The 24,932-nt window shown below is 46.2% G+C and overlaps 1 protein-coding gene across 1 annotated transcript in view; it reads left to right on the forward strand.

Annotated features, from left to right (window-relative positions):
* The window catches only part of LOC137618258 (LYR motif-containing protein 4-like), a 32,727-nt gene extending 7,795 nt beyond the window's left edge, over nt 1-24,932 (forward strand). The window contains exon 3 of the mRNA XM_068348419.1: nt 23,305-24,932. Coding sequence (XP_068204520.1) covers nt 23,305-23,355 — 51 coding nt within the window. The 3' untranslated portion in view covers nt 23,356-24,932. The remainder of the gene's footprint in view (nt 1-23,304) is intronic.

A 24,932-nucleotide genomic window follows, 5' to 3' on the forward strand; every position in this document is an offset into this window, starting at 1 on the left:
CTCTGCATACCGTACAGCATGCTCTGCATACCGTACAGCATGCTCTGCATACCTTACCGCATGCTTCTCAATCACACATCTTTGGTTGTTGCCAACTCACAAGACTGTCAAGCAGTTTCATAACGTTGCCTTCTGGTCTGCTGCTTTTGCACCAGTGAAACCCTCACTGAGAGAACTTAGCTTTTCTCGGATATGGTTCCTGTTGATGAGAAAGTGCTATTCTCCCTCCTTCTGATATTCCCTTGAGGACTCTGTCATTTGGAGAGGAGCCTTAAGCTGCTTAGCCTCCTATGGTCTTTTATTTAAGCATAACATGCTTCCAGGGAGGGTAATGGTTCCGCTTCAGTCGCTAACCCCGTCTGTTGCCACACCTGCTCCCATAGACCTTGAGCTTTGTTGCAAGACATGCAGTCCAAGCTTAGTCCTTGTTAGAGGATTTTTGTTTACGGAGTCAGTGTGTCACTGGGAAGACGTTCAACAACCAGCAGAGGTGACTTGTTGTGACGCAGTGCGGCAACCTCAGCAACCCGATAAGGAGTTGTCTGTACTACCCAGACAGTCTAGACAGTTTCGGGTTGTCGCTGTACTTCCTCGCTTCCCCATGGTTGACAGTTCACAGACTGTGCAGCAGTACCATGATCTTGTGTCCGGCTCCGTCAGACGACTGGCTTTTAAGAGCTCCCACAAGTCGTCGCTGTCTGGAGATTCTCAGATGGACTATGGATCTGACCAAGGAACTGGGCCTCCTGGTCAATTTAGAGGAGTCCCAACTCGTCCCATCCCAGACCATTGTCTACCTGGGTATGGAGCTTCAGAGTCGAGCTTTTCGAGCTTTTCCGTCGGCCCCAAGGATCTACCAAGCCCTAGAATGCATCCAGAGCATGCTGAGAAGGAACCGATGCTCAGTCAGGTAGTGGATGAGTCTAACAGGGACACTTTCATCGCTAGCCCTGTTCATCGAGTTAGGGAGACTCCACCTCCGCCCCCTTCAGTATCATCTAGCTGCTCACTGGATAAAGGACATGACGCTAGAGACGGTCTTAGTTCCTGTTTCCGAAGAGATGAGGTCTACTCTAACGTGGTGAAAGAACAGCTTTCTTCTCAAGGAAGGTCTACCTTTGGCTGTTCAGAAACCCGACCGCCGTCTCTTCTCGGACGCATCAGACACGGGCTGGGGTGCGACTTTGGACGGACAGGAATGCTCGGGAACATGGAATCAGGAGCAAAGGACACTTCACATCAATTGCAAGGAGCTGTTGGCGGTTCATCTGGCCTTGATAAACTTCAAGTCCCTCCAGCTTAACAAGGTGGTGGAGGTGGACTCCGACAACACCACAGCCTTGGCTTACTTCTCCAAGTAGGGAGGGACTCATTCGAGGAAGTTGTTCTAGATCGCAAGGGACCTCCTCATCTGGTCAAAAGATCGAAAGCTCACGCTGGTAACGAGGTTCATTCAGGGCGATATGAATGTCATGGCAGATCGCCTCAGCCGGAAGGGTCAGGTCATCCCCACAGAGTGGACCCTTCACAAGAATGTTTGCAACAGATTTTGGGCCCTGTGAGGTCAGCCAACCATAGATCTGTTCGCTACCTCGATAACCTAGAGGCTCCCGTTGTATTGTTCTCCGATTCCAGACCCAGCAGCAGTTCACGTGGATGCTTTTCTGCTGGATTGGTCCCATCTCGACCTGTATGCATTCCCGCCGTTCAAGATTGTCAACAGGGTACTTCAGAAGTTCGCCTCTCGCAAAGGGACACGGCTGACGTTGGTTGCTCCCCTCTGGCCCGCGAGAGAATGGTTCATAGAGGTACTGCAATGGCTGGTCGACATTCCCAGGACTCTTCCTCTAGGAGTGGACCTTCTACGTCAACCTCACGTAAAGAAGGTACACCCAAACCTCCACGCTCTTCGTCTGACTGCCTTCAGACTATCGAAAGACTCTCAAGAGCTAGAGGCTTTTCGAAGGAGGCTGCCAGAGCAAGGAGGACATCCACTCTCAGAGTCTATCAGTCTAAATGGGAAGTCTTCCGAAGCTGGTACAAGGCCAATGCAGTTTCCTCAACCAGTACCACTGTAACCCAGATTGCTGACTTCCTGTTACATCTAAGGAACGTAAGATCCCTTTCAGCTCCTACGATCAAGGGTTACAGAAGTATGTTGGCAGCGGTTTTCCGCCACAGAGGCTTGGATCTTTTCACCAACAAAGATCTACAGGACCTCCTTAGGTCTTTTGAGACCTCAAAGGAACGTCGGTTGTCCACTCCAGGCTGGAATCTAGACGTGGTCCTAAGGTTCCTTATGTCATCAAGATTTGAACCTCTCCAATCAGCCTCTTTTAAGGACCTCACATTAAAAACTCTTTTCCTCGTGTGCTTGGCAACAGCTAAAAGAGTAAGTGAGATCCATGCCTTCAGCAGGAACATAGTTTTCACATCTGAAACGGCTACATGTTCCTTGCAGCTCGGTTTTTTGCTAAAACGAGCTTCCTTCACGTCCTTGGCCTAAGTCGTTCGAGATCCCAAGCCTGTCCAACTTGGTGGGGAACGAACTGGAGAGAGTACTTTGCCCAGTTAGAGCTCTTAGGTACTATCTAAAAAGGTCATAACCTTTACGAGGACAATCAGAAGCCTTATGGTGTGCTATCAAGAAGCCTTCTCTTCCAATGTCTAAGAACTCAGTTTCTTACTAAATCAGGCTTCTGATTAGGGAAGCACATTCTCATCTGAAGGAAGACCTTGCTTTGCTGAAGGTAAGGACACATGAAGTGAGAGCTGTGGCTACTTCAGTGGCCTTCAAACAGAACCGTTCTCTGCAGAGTGTTATGGATGCAACCTATTGGAGAAGCAAGTCAGTGTTCGCATCATTCTATCTCAAAGATGTCCAGTCTCTTTACGAGAACTGCTACACCCTGGGACCATTCGTAGCAACGAATGCAGTAGTAGGTGGGGGCTCAGCCACTACATTCCCATAATCCCATAACCTTTTTAACCTTTCTCTTGAATACTTTTTATGGGTTGTACGGTCGGCTAAGAAGCCTTCCACATCCTTGTTGATTTGGCGGGTGGTCAATTCTTTCTTGAGAAGCGCCGAGGTTAAAGGTTGTGATGAGGTCCTTTAGTATGGGTTGCAGCCCTTTATACTTCAGCACCTAAGAGTCGTTCAGCATCCTAAGAGGACCGCTACGCTCAGTAAGGAAGACGTACTTAATAAAGGCAGAGTAATGGTTCAAGTCGTCTTCCTTACCAGGTACTTATTTATTTTATGTTATTTTTGAATAACTAATAAAATGAAATACGGGATACTTAGCTTCTTTGTTAACATGTATGCTGGTCTCCACCCACCACCCTGGGTGTGAATCAGCTACATGATCATCGGGTAAGATTAATATTGAAAAATGTTATTTTCATTAGTAAAATAAATTTTTGAATATACTTACCCGATGATCATGAATTTAAGGACCCACCCTTCCTCCCCATAGAGAACCAGTGGACCGAGGAGAAAATTGAGTTCTTGTTGACAAGAAGTACTTGAGTACCTGCTCACAGATGGCGCTGTTGTGTACACCCCCACCTGTATAGCGATCGCTGGCGTATCCCGACCGTAGATTTCTGTCGGGCAACAGAGTTGACAGCTACATGATCATCGGGTAAGTATATTCAAAAATTTATTTTACTAATGAAAATAACATATTTACTGTATTAAAATTTCATTATTAAATTACATATGTGAGAGGTATGTTGTAAATTTTTCCCTTTTTTCCCCATTTTAAGATTTTAACTGTCAGTTGCATTACTGTCTTACCTGTTATCAACAGCCTATACTGGATATTTTGTTTATAACCCAGGAGTATAGTTGTTATTGGTCGTCTGTAAGACTGATTTTGAGATAAACACACTTCCTTAAGTTCTTCTTGAAATGGATTGAAGTTTTAGTTGTATGGAAAGTGATGCAGGAATTAATTTGAGAGTGAGATGGTAAGGGTATACCCAACTCAAGTGACAGTCTTTACCTTCCCATATCTCAAACCACTCGAATAATTGTCTAGCATAAAGTAGTGTGTTCCTATGCTAATACGAACATTACATCCTCTTACTTGAAATATTCTCTTCAGTGGATCTATAATGGCTGTTGATTTGTTAACAGCAGGTAGTGCACACGGACGGGTAGTCCTTCCCACTTTTTCTGTCGGACTATTCACTTTTTTCTTTGAAATCAACTACAGTAATACGGACATGTTTTTGTACACAACACTTTTTCTTTATAGAAAGAATGTTGGATTGCTGGCTTCAATGGAAACTAAGCGGGTTTGAAGTGACCAGGAAAGGAATGAAAGCAGTGTGGAACTTACCATGCATCTCCATCATCTGTGTACTTCTTGATTGTTCCCCTCTTAATGAGAGAATGCCTTGATGAAGTCATTGAGCTTCAGCATGACATTTCATTCCCTTGCTGACGGGCAAGAGGGCTCTCGAACTTCGGGAAATTGCTCCCCCAGTTCGAATCTAAATTTCTCTTTCATCTTTTTCTTCTGCTTAACATTACTTCGACCTTCTCCTAATTTTATCAACTTTCTTTCATCTTGCTGTCCTATCTCTATGATTAATATCTTTCTTACTTATATATATATGTAGATGTATGCATATATATATATTTATTTATTTTATTTGTTCATTTATTTATTTATCTATTTTTTTTTTCTATTTTATTCAAATGGCGTGGATATTTCCACATTCGTTATTACTGCCTGCTTAGATGAATGGGAGAAGGGATCACGGTTGGGAGGTATTCGCATTCAAAGCTATATATGAGAGTATTGGGTGATCTCAGCTATCCCAAAGATGGTTTGGACCTTATTGGTGGAACTACTCTCAAGGGTTGGGTCATCGGAATCCAGGGGGATCCAATCCTTGAGGTGGGACTCTTGGCTTTTGGCCGGAAGCCCATCATTACAGATATGGGGAGGATGATTCCATATTACCTTGGTCTCAGTCCTAACAGGCGGTTTTAGCTTACACCTGTGCCTCTATATCTGTTTTGATGCTATCCTTCGGGTAGGGTATGGAGTGGACCATCTGGGAAGTATACTCTCATTGTGCCAATAGTGGAAAATACAAATTTCCTTTCCAACGTATGATACTTTCTTATAATTCTCAAGCAGGTACCCCAACAAAACAACAGCAAAAAACCTGAAAATCCCACCCTTAAATATGGACCCTTCAAATGCTGACTCCCCATCCCCTGGATTTGCTGACTCCCCCCGGCACTGTTGACGACTTCTGCTACTGTAATTAAGGAAAATTCTGTTGACGACCTTCGAACTAAAAAGGACCACTCTACTGATGTTAAAAAATCTAGCAATTTGGGTAACACAGGGAAACTACGATTCCTTCATGTTTCCCAAATCCCATTAGAGACAAATTATGATGATATATATAGAGCAATTGAGTGCTATGGATTGATAAGGGAAATAAGGATGAGACTTGGAGATGAAAAATGGGACTCTTGGATATCTTTTGAAAGTCATGATGAAGCGTTTAATGCCATAAGTAACATTAGTAGTATCAAAATTAACGAATTGAATATCATGGGAGCTCTTTGTGATAAGGTCCCAAAGGAATTGGATGTCTACAAACCTGCTGATTGGTTTGAAAGAGATAGAAATGTACCCATGCCTTCACAGAGAAAACCCAAACCACCAATGTGGCTCTTAGCTGAACCTAAAGGGATAATAGGAAATTATTTCAAGATGTGTAAGTTTATCCAAAAAAAAGTAGGAACCATAGCACCTGGAGATATATCTCGTTTTGGGAAGAATAGTTATCTCATCCTTGCCAAATCTTCGACTCAGTCTGCAATGCTGTCTAACTTACAGACAGGCAGTGATGAAATTACAGTGGAAATGAAACCTCATCTAAATTTCAGTTATGGAAGGGGAGTGGTCTTTAATAAGGACCTGTACAAATTTACAGAGGAGATACTTTCTATGTGTCCATTAAATGTATGGAAAGTGCATAAGGTTCCTGGAACTTCAATGATTATACTTACTTTCCAGGATGCTGATGTACCTTTCCATATTTTTATTGAAAATGAAAGGATTAAAGTTCGGCCTTTCAAACAAAAGCCCCTGCAATGTTTTAATTGTTTTAAATTTGGACACCCATCCAAAGTTTGCAAAAATGGAAAAATGTGTGGTATTTGCTCCAAAACTTATCATGAAGAATGTACACTTGAGGTCAGGTGTTCAAATTGCAATTTGAATCATAAATCAACTGACAGGAGATGCGAACTGTGTAAGTTGGAGGAAGCTGCCCTAAACAAATCAAGTTTAGAACACATAAGTGTGGGACATGCAAAAAGACTGTTGAATAAATCAACCAGCTATGCAAAGGCCTTAAAATCAAAGGTAAATTTACCACAGGAGACAGCAACCCCACCTAGCACTGCCAGTAATCCTAAGAAAAGAAATACAACCTCTGATAATAAAGTACTGCATGACAAGGTAATCATATTGCCTTCGGAGGCTCTGCCACAGCGTATTAAAAATGGGTCATTGCCCATTTCAGTACAGCCTTCGTCCCCCATTACCAACAATAGTACTAACCTCTCCCAGGCCATGTCCTTGCCTGATTTGATGGAGATGCCACCTGACACCAAGTTACCAGGTGCACCTGTATTGGGGAAGGTGCAAAAACCTGGTAGCTCAAAACCTACTAATCGGAAAAGAGAGAGACCTCCATCTCTCTCGCCCCCTTCCATAAAAAATATCAAAATTACGACGTCAAATAAATATGATGATTTGTCTGTTGATATTTCTGATCTGGAAGTCAATTTAAATAAATCGGAAATTCAAGTGGAGGTCTACCAACCTCCTCAACAATCAGAACAAAAAGACAAAAAGAAAATCATAAATGCTAAACCCAATCTATCAAGACCCTCTTTAATAAAACCACCTAAAGTAGTGTTAGATCAAAAACTGCTAATGGGAAGACTCCATCCAAGGGGTCTACCAAATTATAAACCATAGTTTTTTCCTCCATTTTGCAATGGAATTGTCAGGGTTTAAGGGCCAAATATGAAGAACTTAAGCTCCTTATTCATGAGCATTCCCCCATAATTATTTGTCTACAGGAGAGCAAACTTGATCATAATACCCCTTGTCCTCGCGAATATATTAGTTATAGGACACCATATGAACACCAAGTGGGGAGCCATGGCGGAAGTCTCATATACGTTCGTCGAGATGTTCCCTAAGTTTCTCTGTCTATTCGTACACCTCTGCAGGCAGTGGTTGTACAGTTTGACATAGGGCGAAAATATACAATTTTCAATATTAAACTTACCCGATAATCATGTAGCTGTCAACTCCGTTGCCCGACAGAATTCTACGGAGGGATACGCCAGCTATCACAATACTAGAAGGGGGTGTACTCACCAGCGCCACCTGTGGCCAGGTACTACAGTACTTCTTGTTGACACCTCCTCAATTTTTCCTCTGTCGTGCTTCCGGCAAGACGTTCTGGGATACGCTTATGATCTTGGAGTATTTTCACGGCTTTTGGTGAAGTATTTCTCTCAGATTTCGGCTGTCGCTTTACTGGAAAACTTCTATATTAGCTTAGATAGCTATTATTTAGTCCTGATTAATGGTTAACGATCTTTTTGCTTGATTTGGAATCCCCATTTGGCTAACTCTTTTGATTCAAGATGTCTGACATTTCACAAGCCCCACCCCATAGACGATGTAGGTCTTGTAATAGGCGTATTCCGAAGGCCTCGGTAGATCCTCACACCGCTTGTTCTGACTGTAGGGAAAGGCCCTGTCAGTTGGAAGATCGATGTGAGGAATGCGCCGGACTTTCGGAACTTGATTTTGTCCGATTTCTTAAGTATTCAACCAAGTTAGAGAGAGAGAGAGTTAGGAGGAGTTCTTCTCGCTCTTCACTTTTTTCCTCACCTCATGATCCCCTACCTTTTCCTCCCCCTGTAGTGGCTACCCCCGAACCTACTATTTGCCCTCAACCTGATATGTCTGTTGTTTTGCGTGCCATTCAGGCTTTAGGTGACAAAGTGGAGTCGGTGGTTAGTGATCATAAGTCTCTTATGGCCGAAGTCAAGGAACTTAAGGTCAAGAGTGCAGTGGGTGGTAATAGTGCCAGTGCTGTGACGAGTGCTAGTGTCAGTGCAGTGCCAAGTGCTAGTGTCAGTGTCAGTGTGGTGCGTGAGGGTACTTCTGTGCGTGCCAGTCGTCCTCCCAGTCCGGGACCTCTTGCAAGCTCCCAAGCCCAGGGGAGAAGCAATGTCGAAGGGCAAAAGGGTTCGGCAGGCCTTGATCGGCGCACAGAAGTATCCTCGGTGGTTGCGGGCGTGTCTTCCAGAGACCGTCACTCCCACCTGCAGACGATTGAGCCCGTCTTTTACTCGTCTGCTGAAGAATTGTCAGGGAGGAAACGTTGGACTCAGGTCTCAAGACCACTCAAACGCAGAGTCCAGACCTCAAGAGCTCTACAACCTGGCTGCAGTCATTGGATCAGCTCTGACTCGCCGCAGTCATCAGTTGAATGCACACCTCCTAAGAGGAGTAAGGTGCTGCCGCAACATATCTCTGCTGTTAAGGCTTTACCTCAGCAGACCTTAGTGTCTGCCGACCCCAAGTTGACTCTACTGCAGTCCATGCAGTCACAACTTGCGGTCTTGATGCGTGAGTGTCAGGCTGAGAAGGTTACACCTCCTCCTGCGATCGCTCCGCCTAACCGCAGTCCTGCCTGCCAGGCGTACGATGTTGAGGCTCCTCAGGATACCTTACCACGTTCTGAGTTGACTGTTTCCAGTGGTGTGCAGCTACCTCCGCCTTCCTTAAGGCAACCTCAGCAATGGGAACAGGAAGCTTATACCTTGCTTCCTCCGCTTCCACTTGCAGTTCCACCAGTGAGGCAACACTCTCTTGAGGTACAACAACCTCTCCCATCCATGAGTCAGACTCCTCAGCTCTCGCTGCAGCGACCTCAACCCTCCTCAAGGCGAGAACCTCAACACCTTAGCCTTGCGCCTCAGGAACCTCAACTCGCAAGACAATTACTGCGTTCTGCGCAGCCACTACCTCATCGCTCACAGCTCACACCTCAGGAACCTCAACTCGTTCCTCAGGAACCTGCTACTGCGCATCCACCAACCTTACAGCAAGCGCAACTCTTGAGTTCAGACACTCATGCCAGGAGTCAGCCTCCTCCACCCATGCGCCTACCTTCTGCTACTTCTTTTGATCAGCCTTTGCAGCCTGAGCCTCAGGTGTTCCCTCAACAGAGACTGGAGGAGGAAACCACAAGTATTTTTGTTCCAGCTCGTGCTGATTCTGCTGTTCAGCATACCTTACCTCTCACTTCGCTACACTCTGGTGATGAGGTTTCTGATGATGAGGCTGCACACCTGGATCCCTCATCAGACGTGGATGAATCCAAGTCTTCTCCGCCTCCTATTGACTTTCGTAAGGTCTTGGCTCTTTTCAGAGAGGTATACCCAGACCATTTTGTCTCTGCTATCCCCCGCTCTCCGCCATCTGAGTTTTCGCTGGGCATGCAGCCAGCCAAGTCTACGTATACTAAGCTCGTCTTAGCAAGGTCCTCTAAGAGAGCGTTAAGGATTTTAGGGGAGTGGTTGCAGTCTAAGCAGCAACTAGGAAAGACTTCCTTTATGTTTCCTCCGACTAAGCTCACTTCTAAAGCGGGCGTTTGGTATGCCACAGGAGAGGAACCAGGCTTGGGAGTACCTGCCTCTGCCCAGGCTGACTTCTCAAGTTTGGTAGACTCTCCTCGTAGAACAGCAATGAGGCGCTCTAAGGTTTGCTGGACCTTCTCAGACCTTGATCACTTCCTGAAGGGTGTTTTTAGAGCCTTTGAGATGTTCAATTTCCTAGACTGGTGCCTGGGGGCCCTTAGCAAGAAGACCTCCCCTGCGGACAAGGACTCAGCCATGCTCTTAATGTCCTGCATGGATAAGGCTATTAGGGATGGATCTGGCGAGCTTGCATCAATGTTTGTGTCAGGGGTGCTTAAGAAAAGGGAGCAGCTTTGTACCTTCCTTTCCTCCAGCATCACACCTTGTCAAAGGTCTCAACTCCTTTTCGCTCCGCTCTCGAAGTTCCTTTTTCCCGAAGAGCTTGTTAAGGACTTGTCTGCGGCCCTGATACAAAAGGACACCCATGATCTTGTGGCCTCATCAGCTCGTAAGACTAAGGTTGCTACCTCAGCCCCCAGGACTTATCGCACCCCAGTGGCTGATACTCCTGCTACGAGGTTTATTCCGCCCTTTCGTGGTAGAGCCCCCAGCCGAGGAAGCTCCCGTCCTGACTCTTCCAGGAGCAAGTCTAGGAAAGGTTCCAAGGCTTCTAAAGGAAAAAACTGACTCTCCTCATCTCCAGACAGCAGTAGGAGCCAGACTCAAGATCTTCTGGCAAGCCTGGGAAAAGAGAGGTGCAGACGCCCAGTCTGTCAGTTGGCTGAGGGAGGGTTACAGGATACCATTCTGCCGCAAACCCCCTCTGACCACATCTCCCAACTACAAAGAAAAGGACAAGAGGCTAGCGTTGCACCAGGAGGTGTCGCTCCTTTTACAGAAGAAGGCAGTGGTTATAGTCCAGGACCATCAATCCCCGGGCTTCTACAACCGTCTCTTTCTGGTGGCCAAGAAGACAGGAGGTTGGAGACCGGTGCTGGACGTCAGCGCGCTCAATGCTTATGTCACCAAGCAGACGTTCACGATGGAGACGACGAAGTCGGTCCTAGCAGCGGTCAGGCAGGAGGACTGGATGGTCTCGTTGGACCTGAAAGATGCTTACTTTCACGTTCCTATTCATCCAGACTCCCAACCTTTCCTGAGATTCGTTTTTGGAAAGGTTGTCTACCAATTCCAAGCCCTGTGTTTTGGCCTAAGCACAGCTCCTATGGTGTTTACGCATCTGATGAGGAATATAGCAAAATTCCTCCACTTATCGGACATCAGAGCCTTCCTTTACTTAGACGACTGGCTGTTGAGAGCCTCCACGAGTCGTCGCTGTCTGGAGAGTCTCAACTGGACTTTGGACTTAATCAAAGAACTGGGTCTGTTAGTCAACCTAGAAAAGTCTCAGCTCATTCCCTCCCAATCCATTGTGTACCTGGGAATGGAGATTCGGAGTCAGGATTTTCGGGCTTTTCCATCGGCCCCAAGGATAAGCCAAGCCCTAGATTGCATCATGAGCATGCTGAAGAGGAGCAGTTGCTCGGTGAGACAGTGGATGAGTCTCACAGGGACCCTTTCATCGCTGGCCCTGTTCGTCGAGCTAGGGAGACTCCACCTCCGCCCCTTCAATTCCATCTTGCAGCTCATTGGGACAAGGGTTTGACTCTCGAAGCAGTCTCTATCCCAGTCACCAAAGAGATGAAGACCACTCTCTTGTGGTGGAAGACCAATCTCCTTCTCAGGGAGGGCCTATCGTTGGCGATTCAGACCCCCAATCTTCATCTCTTCTCGGATGCATCGGACTCGGGCTGGGGCGCGACCTTGAACGGACAGGAGTGCTCGGGAACGTGGAACGAGGAACAGGAAACGCTCCACATCAACTGCAAGGAGCTACTAGCAGTTCATTTAGCCCTATTGAACTTCAAGTCCCTCCTGCTAGGCAAGGTGGTGGAGGTGAACTCCGACAACACCACAGCCTTGGCTTACATCTCCAAGCAAGGAGGGACCCATTCGAGGAGCCTATACGAGATTCTTAGCTAAGAATGAACTTCCTTCGCGTCCTTGGCCTAGATCGTTTGAAATACCTAGCCTCTCCAACATGGTAGGTAACGAGCTAGAAAGAGTTCTTTGCCCTGTCAGAGCTCTGAAATATTATCTTAATAGGTCAAAACCTATTCGAGGACAGTCAGAAGCCTTATGGTGTGCCATCAAGAAACCTTCGAGGCCCATGTCCAAAAACGGGGTTTCGTATTATATAAGGCTTCTGATTAGAGAAGCCCATTCTCACTTAAAGGAGGAAGACCTTGCTTTGCTGAAGGTAAGGACCCACGAAGTGAGAGCCGTAGCTACTTCGATGGCCTTTAATAAAAACCGTTCTCTGCAGAGCATAATGGATGCAACCTATTGGAGGAGCAAGTCAGTGTTTGCATCATTTTATCTTAAAGATGTCCAGTCTCTTTACGAGAACTGCTACACCCTGGGACCATTCGTAGCAGCGAGTGCAGTAGTAGGTGAGGGCTCAGCCACTACATTCCCTTAATCCCATAACCTTTTTTAACCTTTCTCTTGAATACTTTTATTGTTGTTTTTATGGTTGTTACGGTAGGCTAAGAAGCCTTCCGCATCCTTTTGATTTGGCGGGTGGTCAATTCATTCTTGAGAAGCGCCTGGGTTAGAGGTTGTGTAGAGGTCCTTTAGTAGGGGTTGCAGCCCTATATACTTTAGCACCTTTTAGTTGATTCAGTCTCCAAGAGGAACGCTGCGCTCAGTAAGGAAGACGAACTTAAAAAAGAGGCAGACCGCAATACTATTTTAAAATTATACAAGGCCTTGATTTTTTCCAAAATTAGTTATGGTTGTGAGGTATATTCTTCAGCCACCCCAAGCTGGTTAAAAATATTAGACTCGATACATCATGCAGGTATTAGATTGTCTACTGGAGCTTTTAAAACTTCGCCTATCCCAAGTCTCCTTGTTGATGCTGGAGAATTACCTCTAGACCTTTACTGAATGTCTTCCATTCTTCCGGTATTGGTTTAGATTGCAAAGACTCCCTAACTCTCTAGCCTTTCAGACTGCAAGCCTTGTAAGACAGGCATCATACTTTGAGTTGCACCCAAAATCTCCTCAACCTTATGGCTTTCGGGTGAAACGATTATTAAATAGTCTGGATATAATTAGAAATAAGGTACTTCCATTCAAGGTATCATCAACTCCTCCATGGAAGTTACCAGAGATATCTTTTTGTAAATATTTTATTGGAGATAAGAAGAATATATCAGACCTAGAAGCCAGGTCTCTTTTTAATGAACATGTTAAAGAACATAGAGGATCAACTTTTTATCTATACTGATGGCTCCAAATCTGATGCTGGCGTTGGATTTGGAGTACATAGTAATGGTTTTAATTGTAGAGGTGCACTTCCTCTGACCGCTTCCATATTTACTGCCGAACTGTATGGCATATTAACCGCTATTGAGAAAATAGCGTTGGAGAAGAAGGGTAATTTTACAATTTTTAGTGATGCAAGGAGTGTCCTTCAAGCTATGGAAGTTTTTAATCTAGTTTTAAAGATTTTAGAATGGCTTTTCATTATTGGACGGAGAGGTATAACAGTTCAATTTTGTTGGGTTCCAGCACATGTAGGTGTGTCCGGGAATGAGAAGGCAGATTCATTGGCTAAGGAGGCTGCATCCGAGTTGCTGCCAAGAAGGTATCCCATTCCCTGTAATGATTTCTTACCTGACATCAAAAAATTGGTTTGCAATAAATGGCAACAGCAATGGGATAGTCAAGATGGCAATAAAATGAGGGAAGTAACAAATGACATATCTCCTTGGAGGTATAATATGATGCCCCGAAAATGGGAGACTTCTCTTTGTTGTCTCCGTATTGGTCACACTCAGTTGACACATGAGTTTCTGCTGAAGGGCCAACACCAACCGTATTGTGACGACTGTTTAGTACCTCTAACAGTAAGGCATTTGTTGACCGAATGCCCCAATTATAACAACTTGCGGAATAGATATTTGTTTGAGGCTCGAGGTGAGGGTGGCAGGTTCATCCTTGCCAAGATTCTTGGAAATGATGTGTCCTACCATGCAAGTGGCATTTTTAGATTTATTTCAGAAGCAGGTCTTCTGAAAAATATTTAACTTTTATGACATTCAATTTTTATGATTTTAATTGAATACTCTTTAATTTTTTATTTTATTTTATTTTTCATTTTTGTATACATAAATTAAATGTTACCGGCGTCAATGACCTTAGATGTCAGGATGCCTGAAAACTTTAAATCAATCAATCAATCTTGATTGTTCACAATCTAATCACAGAAATGAGTGTAGGTCAAGGCATCCTAACCAGTGAGCAGTTTGCAGAGAAGAATAAAAATGCCAAAAGTGGCAACACCTAAGTAGATGCAGAAGCAGCTCTACTGTATAGCTAAGCTCCTTTCAATAGGCCTTACAACTTCTCGGGCTCTGTCCTCCGGGAGTATAAGCTAGGAGTCGGGAGACTTCAACGATACTTTGTCTCTCTGATTTTGGTTTTGCCTCTCTTGAGTAAGGGTTACACAACAACTTGTCCAGTAGCTTTGCAGATCATTGACGACATGTAGCCTTTAGGTCTTTAAGGTAGGTGCTTTATAAAGGGGTAAGTAGAGTTCTTGACTAAGGCCATTATTTCCCAATATCAGCTGAGCCAGTTGCCCCAGTACCTGTCAAACCAGGGTCTGTTTTCCAGTGCATGCAGTCCAAGTGGCTCCTCCTACTAGGGCAGTGTTAATACCAGTGTAAGTAACCTCAGTTTTGTGTTTCCTGTCGGAGATCCTTTCCTGGTGGTAGTTTCATCATCATTGCTCCTAGGCCCACTGACCTTGATTCCTCAGTTCATAGAGTCTGTGAAGTATAAGAAGCTATTTCATTAGTCTTCCTCCCCCTCCCAGGTCATCTTTCTCCTCTCTCGATACCGACACTTGTCTAAAGAGAAAGTTGAAGTCCAGGAATACAGATCGTTCACATTATCTTCTCTTTACCAAGAGACAGATTATTCCTGTTTGATACCTCACCCTGTGCCTGTCTGAATAAGTTTATGGGTTTGATAGACTGCTCCAGCATATATGGTCAGGTAACGTCTTAGTCTCTTGGAATAAAGAAGAGGTTGAGCATGATCTGCGTTGATTCACCGATGAGGTTGAGCATGATCTGCGTTGATTCACCGACATTCTTGTGTAGCTTGAAATGCTGGCCTAAGTTGGTCAGTGACCAGTCCCCAATCCGGAACTATGAGCACCAGCCATGTGATCACAATTGCCAAAAGGAAGGAAACTAGGTGCTAATTCTGTCTCTTGATTACTCTTACTAGATTCTTCTCTTATTGACTGGCCTCAGTCCTGTCCATCATCAGCCCAAAGTATAAATGTATCTTTATATATTTTTTCAGGATTGTATCTCTCATATTTGCTCGGAGAGACCGGTCTCGTGAATTGAATGCTGACATACTTTACCCAGACAATGAGACTCATGCTTTCAGAGGGAAAACTGACTTTTCTAGCTCACCATTAGAGAGTAGGCCAACAGAGTTGAAGCAGCATCTCTCTTGAAGCAAGTTGGATCATAGTTGTCTGTGGTAGTGGGTTTCAATCACTAAACTGAAGTGTGACATAAAGGCACTTTCCGTGCCTATGTGCCATATCCCTGAAGATTTCTTGCTCTCCAAAGGCTATTGCAGGTATTTCTTTGAGATAAGCGGTGAGGAGAAGACGCTAAACTTACCAGTACTGTAACCGTCCTCCAGCTGTCAATAGTATGGGGATGTCTGTCATGCCATTGGTGATATGGGGCAAAGCCCTTGAAACATGTGCCTTCAGGACAGTAACTTTTTGCCCTTCATAGACCACGGCTCCATGCCCCACATCTTGCTAATCAAAAGCAATCAGGACGTACTTTCTAGCATTGTAGAGAGCACTAGCCACGTCAACAGACTTGAAAGCAATGCTGGAGTAGAATGCACTCAAAAGTTGTTTTAGATGGGTCTCTAGAATCTTAATGTATAATCGGGGCTGGAGACCGGTTATTGACCTTTCACCCCCCCAACTGGTTTGTTTAGCAAATTAAATTCACGATAAAAATTGTACAGTCTGTACTTACTTCCATCAGTGGAAGAGACCATTCTTTTGGTGAATCTGAAGAACATGTTATTTTGGATACTTATTTATCAGTCATCTTGAAGTATACAGTATACACTGCCTCCTCTTCGGAGCAGTGTACTATTTCAGGAGTGCTTCACACAGGCCACCGCTCCGAAGATATTCATACTTAAGACATCAAGACGATACCACCAGTTAAGACAGTTTTTTCAGACACCTTACTAAGGAAACTACTTATGGGTGTGTCTACCAGAATTTTATTCAGATGTCCAAAAACTCTATAGTAACTCTTCAGGAAATATGAAACGATGAAAACCTTGATGAGTCTCGTTTGACTCCTTACCTCCAGATATGCTTCACTACTTCGATACAATGTGACGGAGCACACACCAAGCAGACCTGGTCGTGTTAGGCATATGGTCAGTAGTTCCTCACTCTGCAATCATTTTGAGGACATTTGATGAGACACTATAGCGCTAATGAGTGACAATACTGTAGTGGCTTCCGTCGTCAAGCAAGGTGGCAAGATCACTTGGCCCCTTTTCAACTTGACAAACCAGATACACTGTATGGCCAAGCCATGCTGAGGAGCCGTTAATGTGGTATATTACGTGTAAGATCAGTCTACTAGGATACTCCCTGTTGCCAGAAGCAGGTTGTAGAATGAGACTGGTCACCTTGTGTGGCCAAAAAGTTTCATGTCCAATGTCTAAGCAGTAAATTTCCCCGAGAGGATGCCTGCCTTCCGGTACACATGGGACTTCCTAGTTATAATTTTCCTTCGGTTATCTTATTTCTGATGATCAACCAAGTTTTGATCATTTGGGTCTCTACACTGGTGTCTTCAAGATAGCCACAAGCCATTAGCGCTTTTATGAGAGGTACCGGGGGAATTGCTTTTGCAGCCTATTCTTCCTTGTTGGTGGCAGCTTCAGAGGAATTGCCACTCTTGGAGTGAAGTTTCTAACACTTAATGTACAGAGACTAGACTTCATCTCCTCTAAGAGAAAGACTCCTTTATGAGTCGCTGCACAGATGATGTCGGGTATCACCTGCAACAGTCCTCCACAGCTGTCTAACAAAGTGAACCATCTTTTGGTGTCGTAGATGGGGTACTTCTCTGCAAGTTTATATTCTTATATGAACAAAATCACAAGTTTTAAGTAACTTGTATTTTTCCTAACAGTACTTGCCTCGACCTACTTTCCTAGAGACTTATACCTTAGGAGGTGGGAGTGGCCTTCTGGACCTAGAGACCGTTGAACGCAGGGAAATATGGGAACCTAGATAGGAGGCTAGGTTCTGCTGACCCAAGAGAAAATAGGGAAAACTACGCAAAAAACTATCTTAGTGTCTTGAGTAACTCGCCTCTGTAACAATTCCTTGGCGCCGTATACTTTCATTGAAAGACGTGCCCCATGGCAGGTGAAGGATTTAAGGGTCATGTAGGGGAAGGTGAGAAAGGGGGAAAAGGGGTAAGGAAGGAACCTGTGTCTCTTGGACTTACTGCCCGCAGCTTCCCCCCGGGGCTACACCTTAAATCTTTTGGAGCGCGGAAATGATGGAACCGAGCAAGAATCCGATTTCTTCGAACAATCCTTTAGGTAATGAGCTGTAAAGGTAGATTGTCTGGACCATGTACCTTCTCTCAGGATCTGGCCCACTGCTATGTTCCTTTCAAAGGCCAATGAAGTACTCAGGCTCCTAATGTTATGGGGTCTAGGCTTTCCAGGAAGAGAGACCCCTGAGCTGCTGTATGCTCTCAAGATCACCTGTCGCAGCCAGAAGTCCATCGTATTCTTGGAGACCGGCTTCTTCACCAGTCTTGAGGAGACGAACAGACTTTTGATCCCTGGGCGACGGTTGGCCGTCCTCTCTAGGTAGTTGCGTACCGCTCTGACAGGGCATAGTAGCAAGTCCCTCGGGTTGTCCGACCCCGGGATGGCTGGGGTCCCAAACCGCTGGATTCTAAGTCTTGGCTACGAAAGCGGGTAGGAACTTGAAGGTAGCTTCTTTCCAGCCCTTCGAGTGTGAGACCTCGTACGACAGACCATGAATCTCACTTACTCTTGGCCGAAGCCAGAGCTAACAGAAAGACCGTCTGGAGGGTAAGTTCTTTGTCTAGGATGTCCTTGAGCGGCTCGAAGGGCGGTTCCGAAAGCATCTTCAGTACTCTAGCTACATCCTACTGGGGCACTCTAGTGGCCTGGGGGGAACACGACTGCTCGAAGCTCTTGATGAGCATTGAGATCTGTCTAGAAGAACCTAGGCCGATGCCCAACGCTGCCCGTACTCCCTTAATGGCTGGGATGGACGTGCCCACTTCGTCCCTGAGATAGACCAGGAAGTCTGCTATCTCGTGAATTGAGGCCCCCAACGGCTCGATGTTCTTCGAGGAGCACCACTTTGTAAAGGTAGCCCACTTCGCCTGGTATACCGCGACTGACGAACGTCTCTGGTACCCTGAACCTCCTCGCTGCGGTCTTTGATGAATATCCTTCCTTCCTCAGGAGACGCTTGATAACCTCCACGCGAGAAGGCAGAGGGACTGAGGGTTTTCGTGGAACCTTTGGAAGTGAGGCTGCCGGAGAAGGTCTGGTCTGTCTGGAAGAGGCCAAGGAGGAAGGCATGCCAGTTCCTTTAGGTCTGCAAACCATTCTCTCTCCGGCCACCGGCGCGCTACAAAAGTCATCCACAGGTTGTCCGCCCGTCTCACTCTGTTGAGGACCTGCCTGAGCATCCCGAAAGGGGGAAGGCGTAAACGTCGAGGTTGTCCCAAGGGTGTTGGAAGGCATCCTCGAACGCTGCTGTTGGATCTGGCACAGAACAGAATACGGGGAGCTGTGCATTTAGTCTCGTGGCGAAGAGGTCTATCACTGGAGAGCCCCACTTCAGGATGAGGGTCTTGGCCACTTCCGGGTGTAGAGACCACTTGGCCCATCCTGCTGAGGCCGTCGGCCAGGACATTCTTCCTTCCGGGGATGAATCTGGCTGTGACCTAAATCTGTTCCTCCTCTGCCCAATCCAGGAACTCCATTGTGAGATTGCAAAGGTCCTTCGACTTCAGTCCTCCTTGCTTTTTCACGTAGGCTACCACAGTGGTGTTGTCGCTCATCAGGGCCACAGTGTTTCCTCTGAGAAGAAGGACAAACTCCCGGCCTGCCCTTTGTACGGCCATAATCTCCAGCATGTTTATGTGCAGGTTCATCTCCTCAACTTACCATTTTCCTTTTGCTATTTTGTCGAGAAGATGGGCACCCCAACGCTCCTTGGATGCATCCATGAATAGCAGCATCTCCGTGGTGTCGGCTGCGAAGGGCATTCCTTTGAGGGTGTTCGTTCTGACGAGCCACCATTCCAGGACTTCTTCGTCTCCGGGGACACTGGGATTACCTTGTGCTGGGAGTCCCCCTGGTTCCAGAGCTCTTTCAGGTTCCACTGCATGTCCCTGAGCTTGAGCCTCCCCTGGGGGACTAGCTTCTTCAATGACATGAGGTGGCCTATTAGTCTTTGCCTGTCCTTGGTTCTCCTGGGCTGGCCCGACAGGAAGGGCCGGAGTATCCGTTCTAAGTTGTCCAGTCTCTCCGCGGAGGGGAAGGTTCTCGCCAACCGGGAGTCTAGGACCATCCTCATCCTGGTGGAGGGTATCAGCTGAGACTTCAGGTTGATGATGATACCCAAGACGTTGCAGAACTGCAGGAGCTTTGCGCCTTGCTCCTTCAGTGCTTCCTCCGAGTCTGAAAGGAACAACCAATCGTCTAGGTACCGAATCAGGCGGATGCTCTGTTCGTGTGCCCAGGCTGAAGCTGTTGCTAAGACCCTCGTGAAGACCTGAGGAGCTGTCGACAGTCCGAAGTAGAGGGTTCAGAACTGCAACGTCTGGGTACCCCTTTTCACCCTTAGGTACTTACTGCTGGAGGGATGGTCATGGACCTGGAAGTAGGCGTCCTTGAGGTCTATGGACATCATGAAGTCCTCCTCCCTCAAGGCCGCTAGGACCGACTTTGGGGTGTCCATCTTGAAGTCGGTCTTGCACACGAATTTGTTGAGGGCTGAGAGGTCTATGACCAGTTTCCAGCCCCTGTCGCTTTCTCCACCAGGAAAAGCCTGCTGTAGAACCCCGGGCCTGGGTTCCTGACTGGTTCTACTGCACCTTTCGCCAGCATTGCCGAAACTTCCTCCTTCAATGCTGCTCTTCTTAAGGGGTCCTTGGGTGCCAACCACTCCGCCTCGCCTGTTGATCTGGGATCAGAGGAGGCGGGTCCGCTAGGAAGGGCAGCCTGTACTTCTCCTTCAGGACTGCTACGGTCCACGGATCCGCTCTGTGGTCCCGCCATGCTTGCCAAGATTGTTTGAGGGATCCCCCCCACCTGAGGCTTCGGCAGGAGTAGGGGCCTCTCCTCCTACCTCCTACAAGAGGCGCGGCCAGACCGTCCCCTCCTGGAGCTCGAGTAGGACGGTCTGATGGCTGTCTGCTGGGGGGGGGGGGGGGGGGCTGCGAAGACTGGAGCCAGGTCGCTGCCGGGGCGTCCCTTCTGGGTTGGTTAGGTGAGGCACAGGAAGGGTGTGAGATGTCTGAAGAGGGTCTCCTATGGGCAGGTCTTCTTGCTGGAGGGGGTTTGGGCTCTCCCGCATCCTTCAGTTTCCTGACCCTCTCCACCACAGCCTTCAGGGGGAACACTGACTCTCCCCACAGGGGTAAGTTCCTCAGGGCTCTTGCTTCCCTGTCCGGAAGCCTCCTGACTAGCTTACTGAGTACCATATCCCTCTTTCGCAGTACCCAGTTGGCTGCCTGCGAGAGGGTCTGGTAGGACAGGAACTTGAGGGCCTTTCTCCCCGAGCTAATCAGTTCCTTTAGCAAGGCCTGGTCCTCGGGGACTGAGAGGTCGTGCGAGGCCTGAAAACCCACTACTGTGCAGGCCCACCAGTCTAGCCACGATGAAACGTAGACTAAGTCCAAGGCTAAATCCTTCATCATGGAGGCCTCCGACAGAGAGAAGCAAATTGGGGCGGAGGACGCTCTATCTTCCGAGGCCCCCTGGCTTAGGACGGCAATTGCTGGTTCCACCGTACAGGGGCCTGCACGGCGCCTATCAGGGAGATAAAATAGCTTCTGAGCTTTGAGACCTTGGAGGAGTTTGGAGGCGCTCTGACTCTTGGGGGCGTCCGCATGGCTGGCTACTACCTTGTTGATATGTTCCATGCCCAGCCTAACGTGTCTAGCCAGGGGAAGAGCCAGCGAGGGCCTCTGCTGGACGGGGATGTCCACCAACCTACTGAGGCTAGAGAGCCAGTCTTCATCCGTCGCGGGCTTTGACTCGTCTAGCCTATGATGTCTCCTGATGAGGGCTAGCACTTTTCTATAAGCGGAGGCTTCGGCCGTTGAGCCTTCCCCGCCGGCTGGTCTTCTGCCTGAAAGGTACACCTACGACGGGGGGACCCGCTTGAGGTGGTAGCATCTTCTTATCGTGCTACGACTTCGGCGGTTCTGGTCTGAGAACGAGCATCGCCGCTGGGATGGAGGCCTCCGTCCGGGACCTGTCTCTCCCTGCGAAGGACCACGCTGCTGCGGGCTTCCTTGTGGTCACCTGCTGTCTCACGCTCCGGACGGCCCGTCGAAGTCTTGGAGGCTGGGACACGGCTGCCAGGGCGAAGGGGCGACTCTCTCCGCTGGGCGGATGGAGTCGGAACCTTCGCGGACTGGAGCCTGATGTGAAGATTTTCGCCGACACTCGGACCTGCTGTAGGGGACGTACTTCGTAGAGGGAGAACAAGCTTTTGGGAGCCAGCCAGAGGTATTCGGGACTGCTGAAGCTCCTAAGAAGTGGCTGCACGGGATGGCGACTCGCACCCATTCCTCTCCAGGAGAATGGCTTCTCCTGTGCTTCCTTCTGGGGGATCTAGAGCGCCTCCTGGCGTGGCGAGATCTGGAATGGGAATGGGACCTACTTCAGCAGGACCTCTATCGTCTCCTCTTCGGGTCTCTCAAACCTCCGTCCTCCGAGGAGAAAGAGTACGACTCGAAAGAGGAGACTGAAGATCTGTAGGACTGGCCCGAATGGTCTGTGTCGTCCCTTGTCGCTGGTGGTTCTCTGTGTCAGTCTGTTGGTGACGAGGGCTCCAGGGAGATGGGAGGGAGTGTTGCTGAAGGCGCTGGGGGAGAGCGAGGCAACTTCTTACAGGGAAACCACGCCTTGAATTCTTCCTCTAGCCTCATGGGCGACCTGAAGGGCGTCCTTGCTGGCGCCCACGCGAGGAGGTCCAACGACGGCAAATCCTCCTTGTCACAGTCTCCCCCGGCTGCAGACGTACCTGAAATGCAGGCCCATGAAGCGGGGGAAGAGGCAGCAGCCACCTTCCACCACATAGGATTATCGGAAGAGACAGGCCCTGCTGGCACCAGGACTCCGTCCTCCAAACACACTCCCGTCCCTCCCTCAGGCCCCCCACTTACCTGGACTGATATATCCCCACTAACAGGCATCACAGCCTCCTGGGGAAGAGCAATGGGCCGCTTCCCCGCAACGGACTTACCTTGTCCCCTACTCTGGGTAGGGGAAGACTGCTGCGAAGCTCTATCCGAAGAGTCATTGGGCGAAGCAAGCGGCGAGGAGATGTGCCCACTGCACTTCGTTCCAGGACACACACTCTGGGCACGTGTCTGTAGGGGAACAAACTCTGCCCCTACACGACGAACACAAGGAGTGGGGGTTGACCTCCGGCTTAGATAGGAAAGCCCCCACAAGATTTACCGGCCACAGGCCTGGGACAATAGCGGGGATGTTCTATAATGAACTAGCAAGGCACCTCAAGACACAGGAACACAGAGGGAAAGGGTATGGAATGAACACAAAGGGACCGCGTGGGACACAAGGGTCGCACTGGGTAAGGAGAGCGCGTCGAGATGTTATCCACGACGCGACCAGAAACTTACTGGTGGCTGAGACCTGAATGAGCACGCTCTCTGACCCCCGGGGCGCCTCATGGGGCGTGTCTTTCCGCCAGAGGTTCCCCCGCATAGAAAACGCAACTAGGGTAAACTTCACAAAATTCTGGTCGGTTGGGAGGAGATCCCAGATACTCCTAAGAAAGTAGTTTGAGGTAAGTACTCCGTGTTGGAACAAGTACAAATTATAGAAGTAAATTTTTCTAGTTATACAAACCAGTTTCCTACCTTACTAGAACCACCCCTCTCAGTCCTAAACATAATGTCAAAAGTGAATAATCTCCGAGAGGAAAATGGTTGGGCTACACACCTGTGCATATTGTCATAAGTACCTCAAAAACAAATAAAAATGGATATACCTCCACTGAAGACATATCCCTGTTTTTCTATTTCAAAGGAGTCTGGCTTTTGTAGCTAAGGTAAATACAATTTTTTTTTTTTCAATTTTCATTTTGTATTTGATGCAAAATTAATTTTTTTTTTTTTCCATTTCAGGTTGTGATTGGTAGTTTATATGGACACCCAGATTTGGTTATTGAGAAATAATGGTTTAATATACCTTAAATGTAGTAAATGTTTAAATTTATTTTTACCAAACAATTAAATGTCTTGATTAACAAAAAATGAATGTCTTGATTAACAAAATGCTAAACTTAAAGTCATCAGTGAATTCTAAAGATCTAGGAGGAAGATTGACATAATTACTAGTGGAGGAAGATAATGCATTTTCCAAAGGGTTTTAATCTCTTATAACAAACATATAATGAATACTCCAATTTTGAAGATCTGAAATAAACATAATTCACTGAAAAAAATGCTTTGCTACCATGACCAAATAATGTGTTTGTGTTTTATGTTTGTTTGTGTGAAAAGCATATAGAAATGACTTTGTCTGCGACTCAGTAGCTACCTAGAACTCTACAAGATGTAATGTTTCATTTAATTAAGCTATGTCGAATATATTATTTATAGTTACAAAGTGTTTTAAATGTATTGCCATCTTATATGGACATAGAAAATGCACAATTAAGCTATAAATAAAAACATTGCACATGACCCAATATCATCATATAGTGAACATTGCAAAAAACACTTTGTCAAGACACTTTTTACAACATTATTACTGTACTACTTACACTCTTAAGTCTAAGAGATATGAAAGAAACGGTTTTTTGTGCATTAAAAATATATTCATTTTATAAAATTAATAAAATTGAACGCTTAATGCTGAATATCTGGTGCGGGTAAAAGTTTTTACAACAAAGCAGTTTTGTTTGTGTAAGGAAACAATGTTGTGTAGACATGTTTTACAACTTTACCAAAGTTTTATATGCTATACAGTACTCATAACTGGGTTCATGTGTATTGGGAATTTATTCCTCATTAGTGTGTGAAGCAAAACATACAGTATTTGAATCGTAAACATATCCAATTTATTTGTAAAGTTATATTGAAAAAAAAAAAAACTTGAAACTCGCAACCCAACTGTAAATTATTAAAATCCTAATGACTTTATTTCATCCTGTATTTTTAAACTGAATGGAATGAAAACTGTAAATACATTGCTTAAGAAACCTAGATTCAAATTTACCACATTATGATCATTACCTGCTTTTTCATAGAACTGACATCATTTGTACAAGGGTATAAGGGTATTTTTTGACTTACATGTGTGTTACTGTTAATAAATATTGTGTTGGAAGTAAGGTTATAATATAAATCATAATAAACTTCTGCACACTTGCAATACTGTACCTGTAATAAGTTTGACAAATTATGCTGAAACTTATGTTCTTTCAAAGAAAATCAACTTAGTGTGAACTATGCTCATAATGTCGATGTAATTAAGGAGTAAATTGTTATTTTTGAGGAGGCCTAAACCAATGCTCATATTAATGTGGTAAAATATTTATTCTAAAGTTGAATATGCAAATGTCTTCACCTAGCTATTCCATATATAAATACTTTGTAACAACTTTCATAGACAGAATGCACAGTACTATACAGTGTACATATTGACTGACTACTGTATACAGCAGTTTATAAACTTCAATGTAAAATTGATGTAAATATTATACATACTATACTGTAAACCAGTTTATCTAATAAAAGTAAAATAAAAA

This window comes from Palaemon carinicauda, chromosome 24 (assembly GCF_036898095.1).
Source record: "Palaemon carinicauda isolate YSFRI2023 chromosome 24, ASM3689809v2, whole genome shotgun sequence".
Classification (NCBI taxonomy): Eukaryota; Metazoa; Arthropoda; class Malacostraca; order Decapoda; family Palaemonidae; genus Palaemon; species Palaemon carinicauda.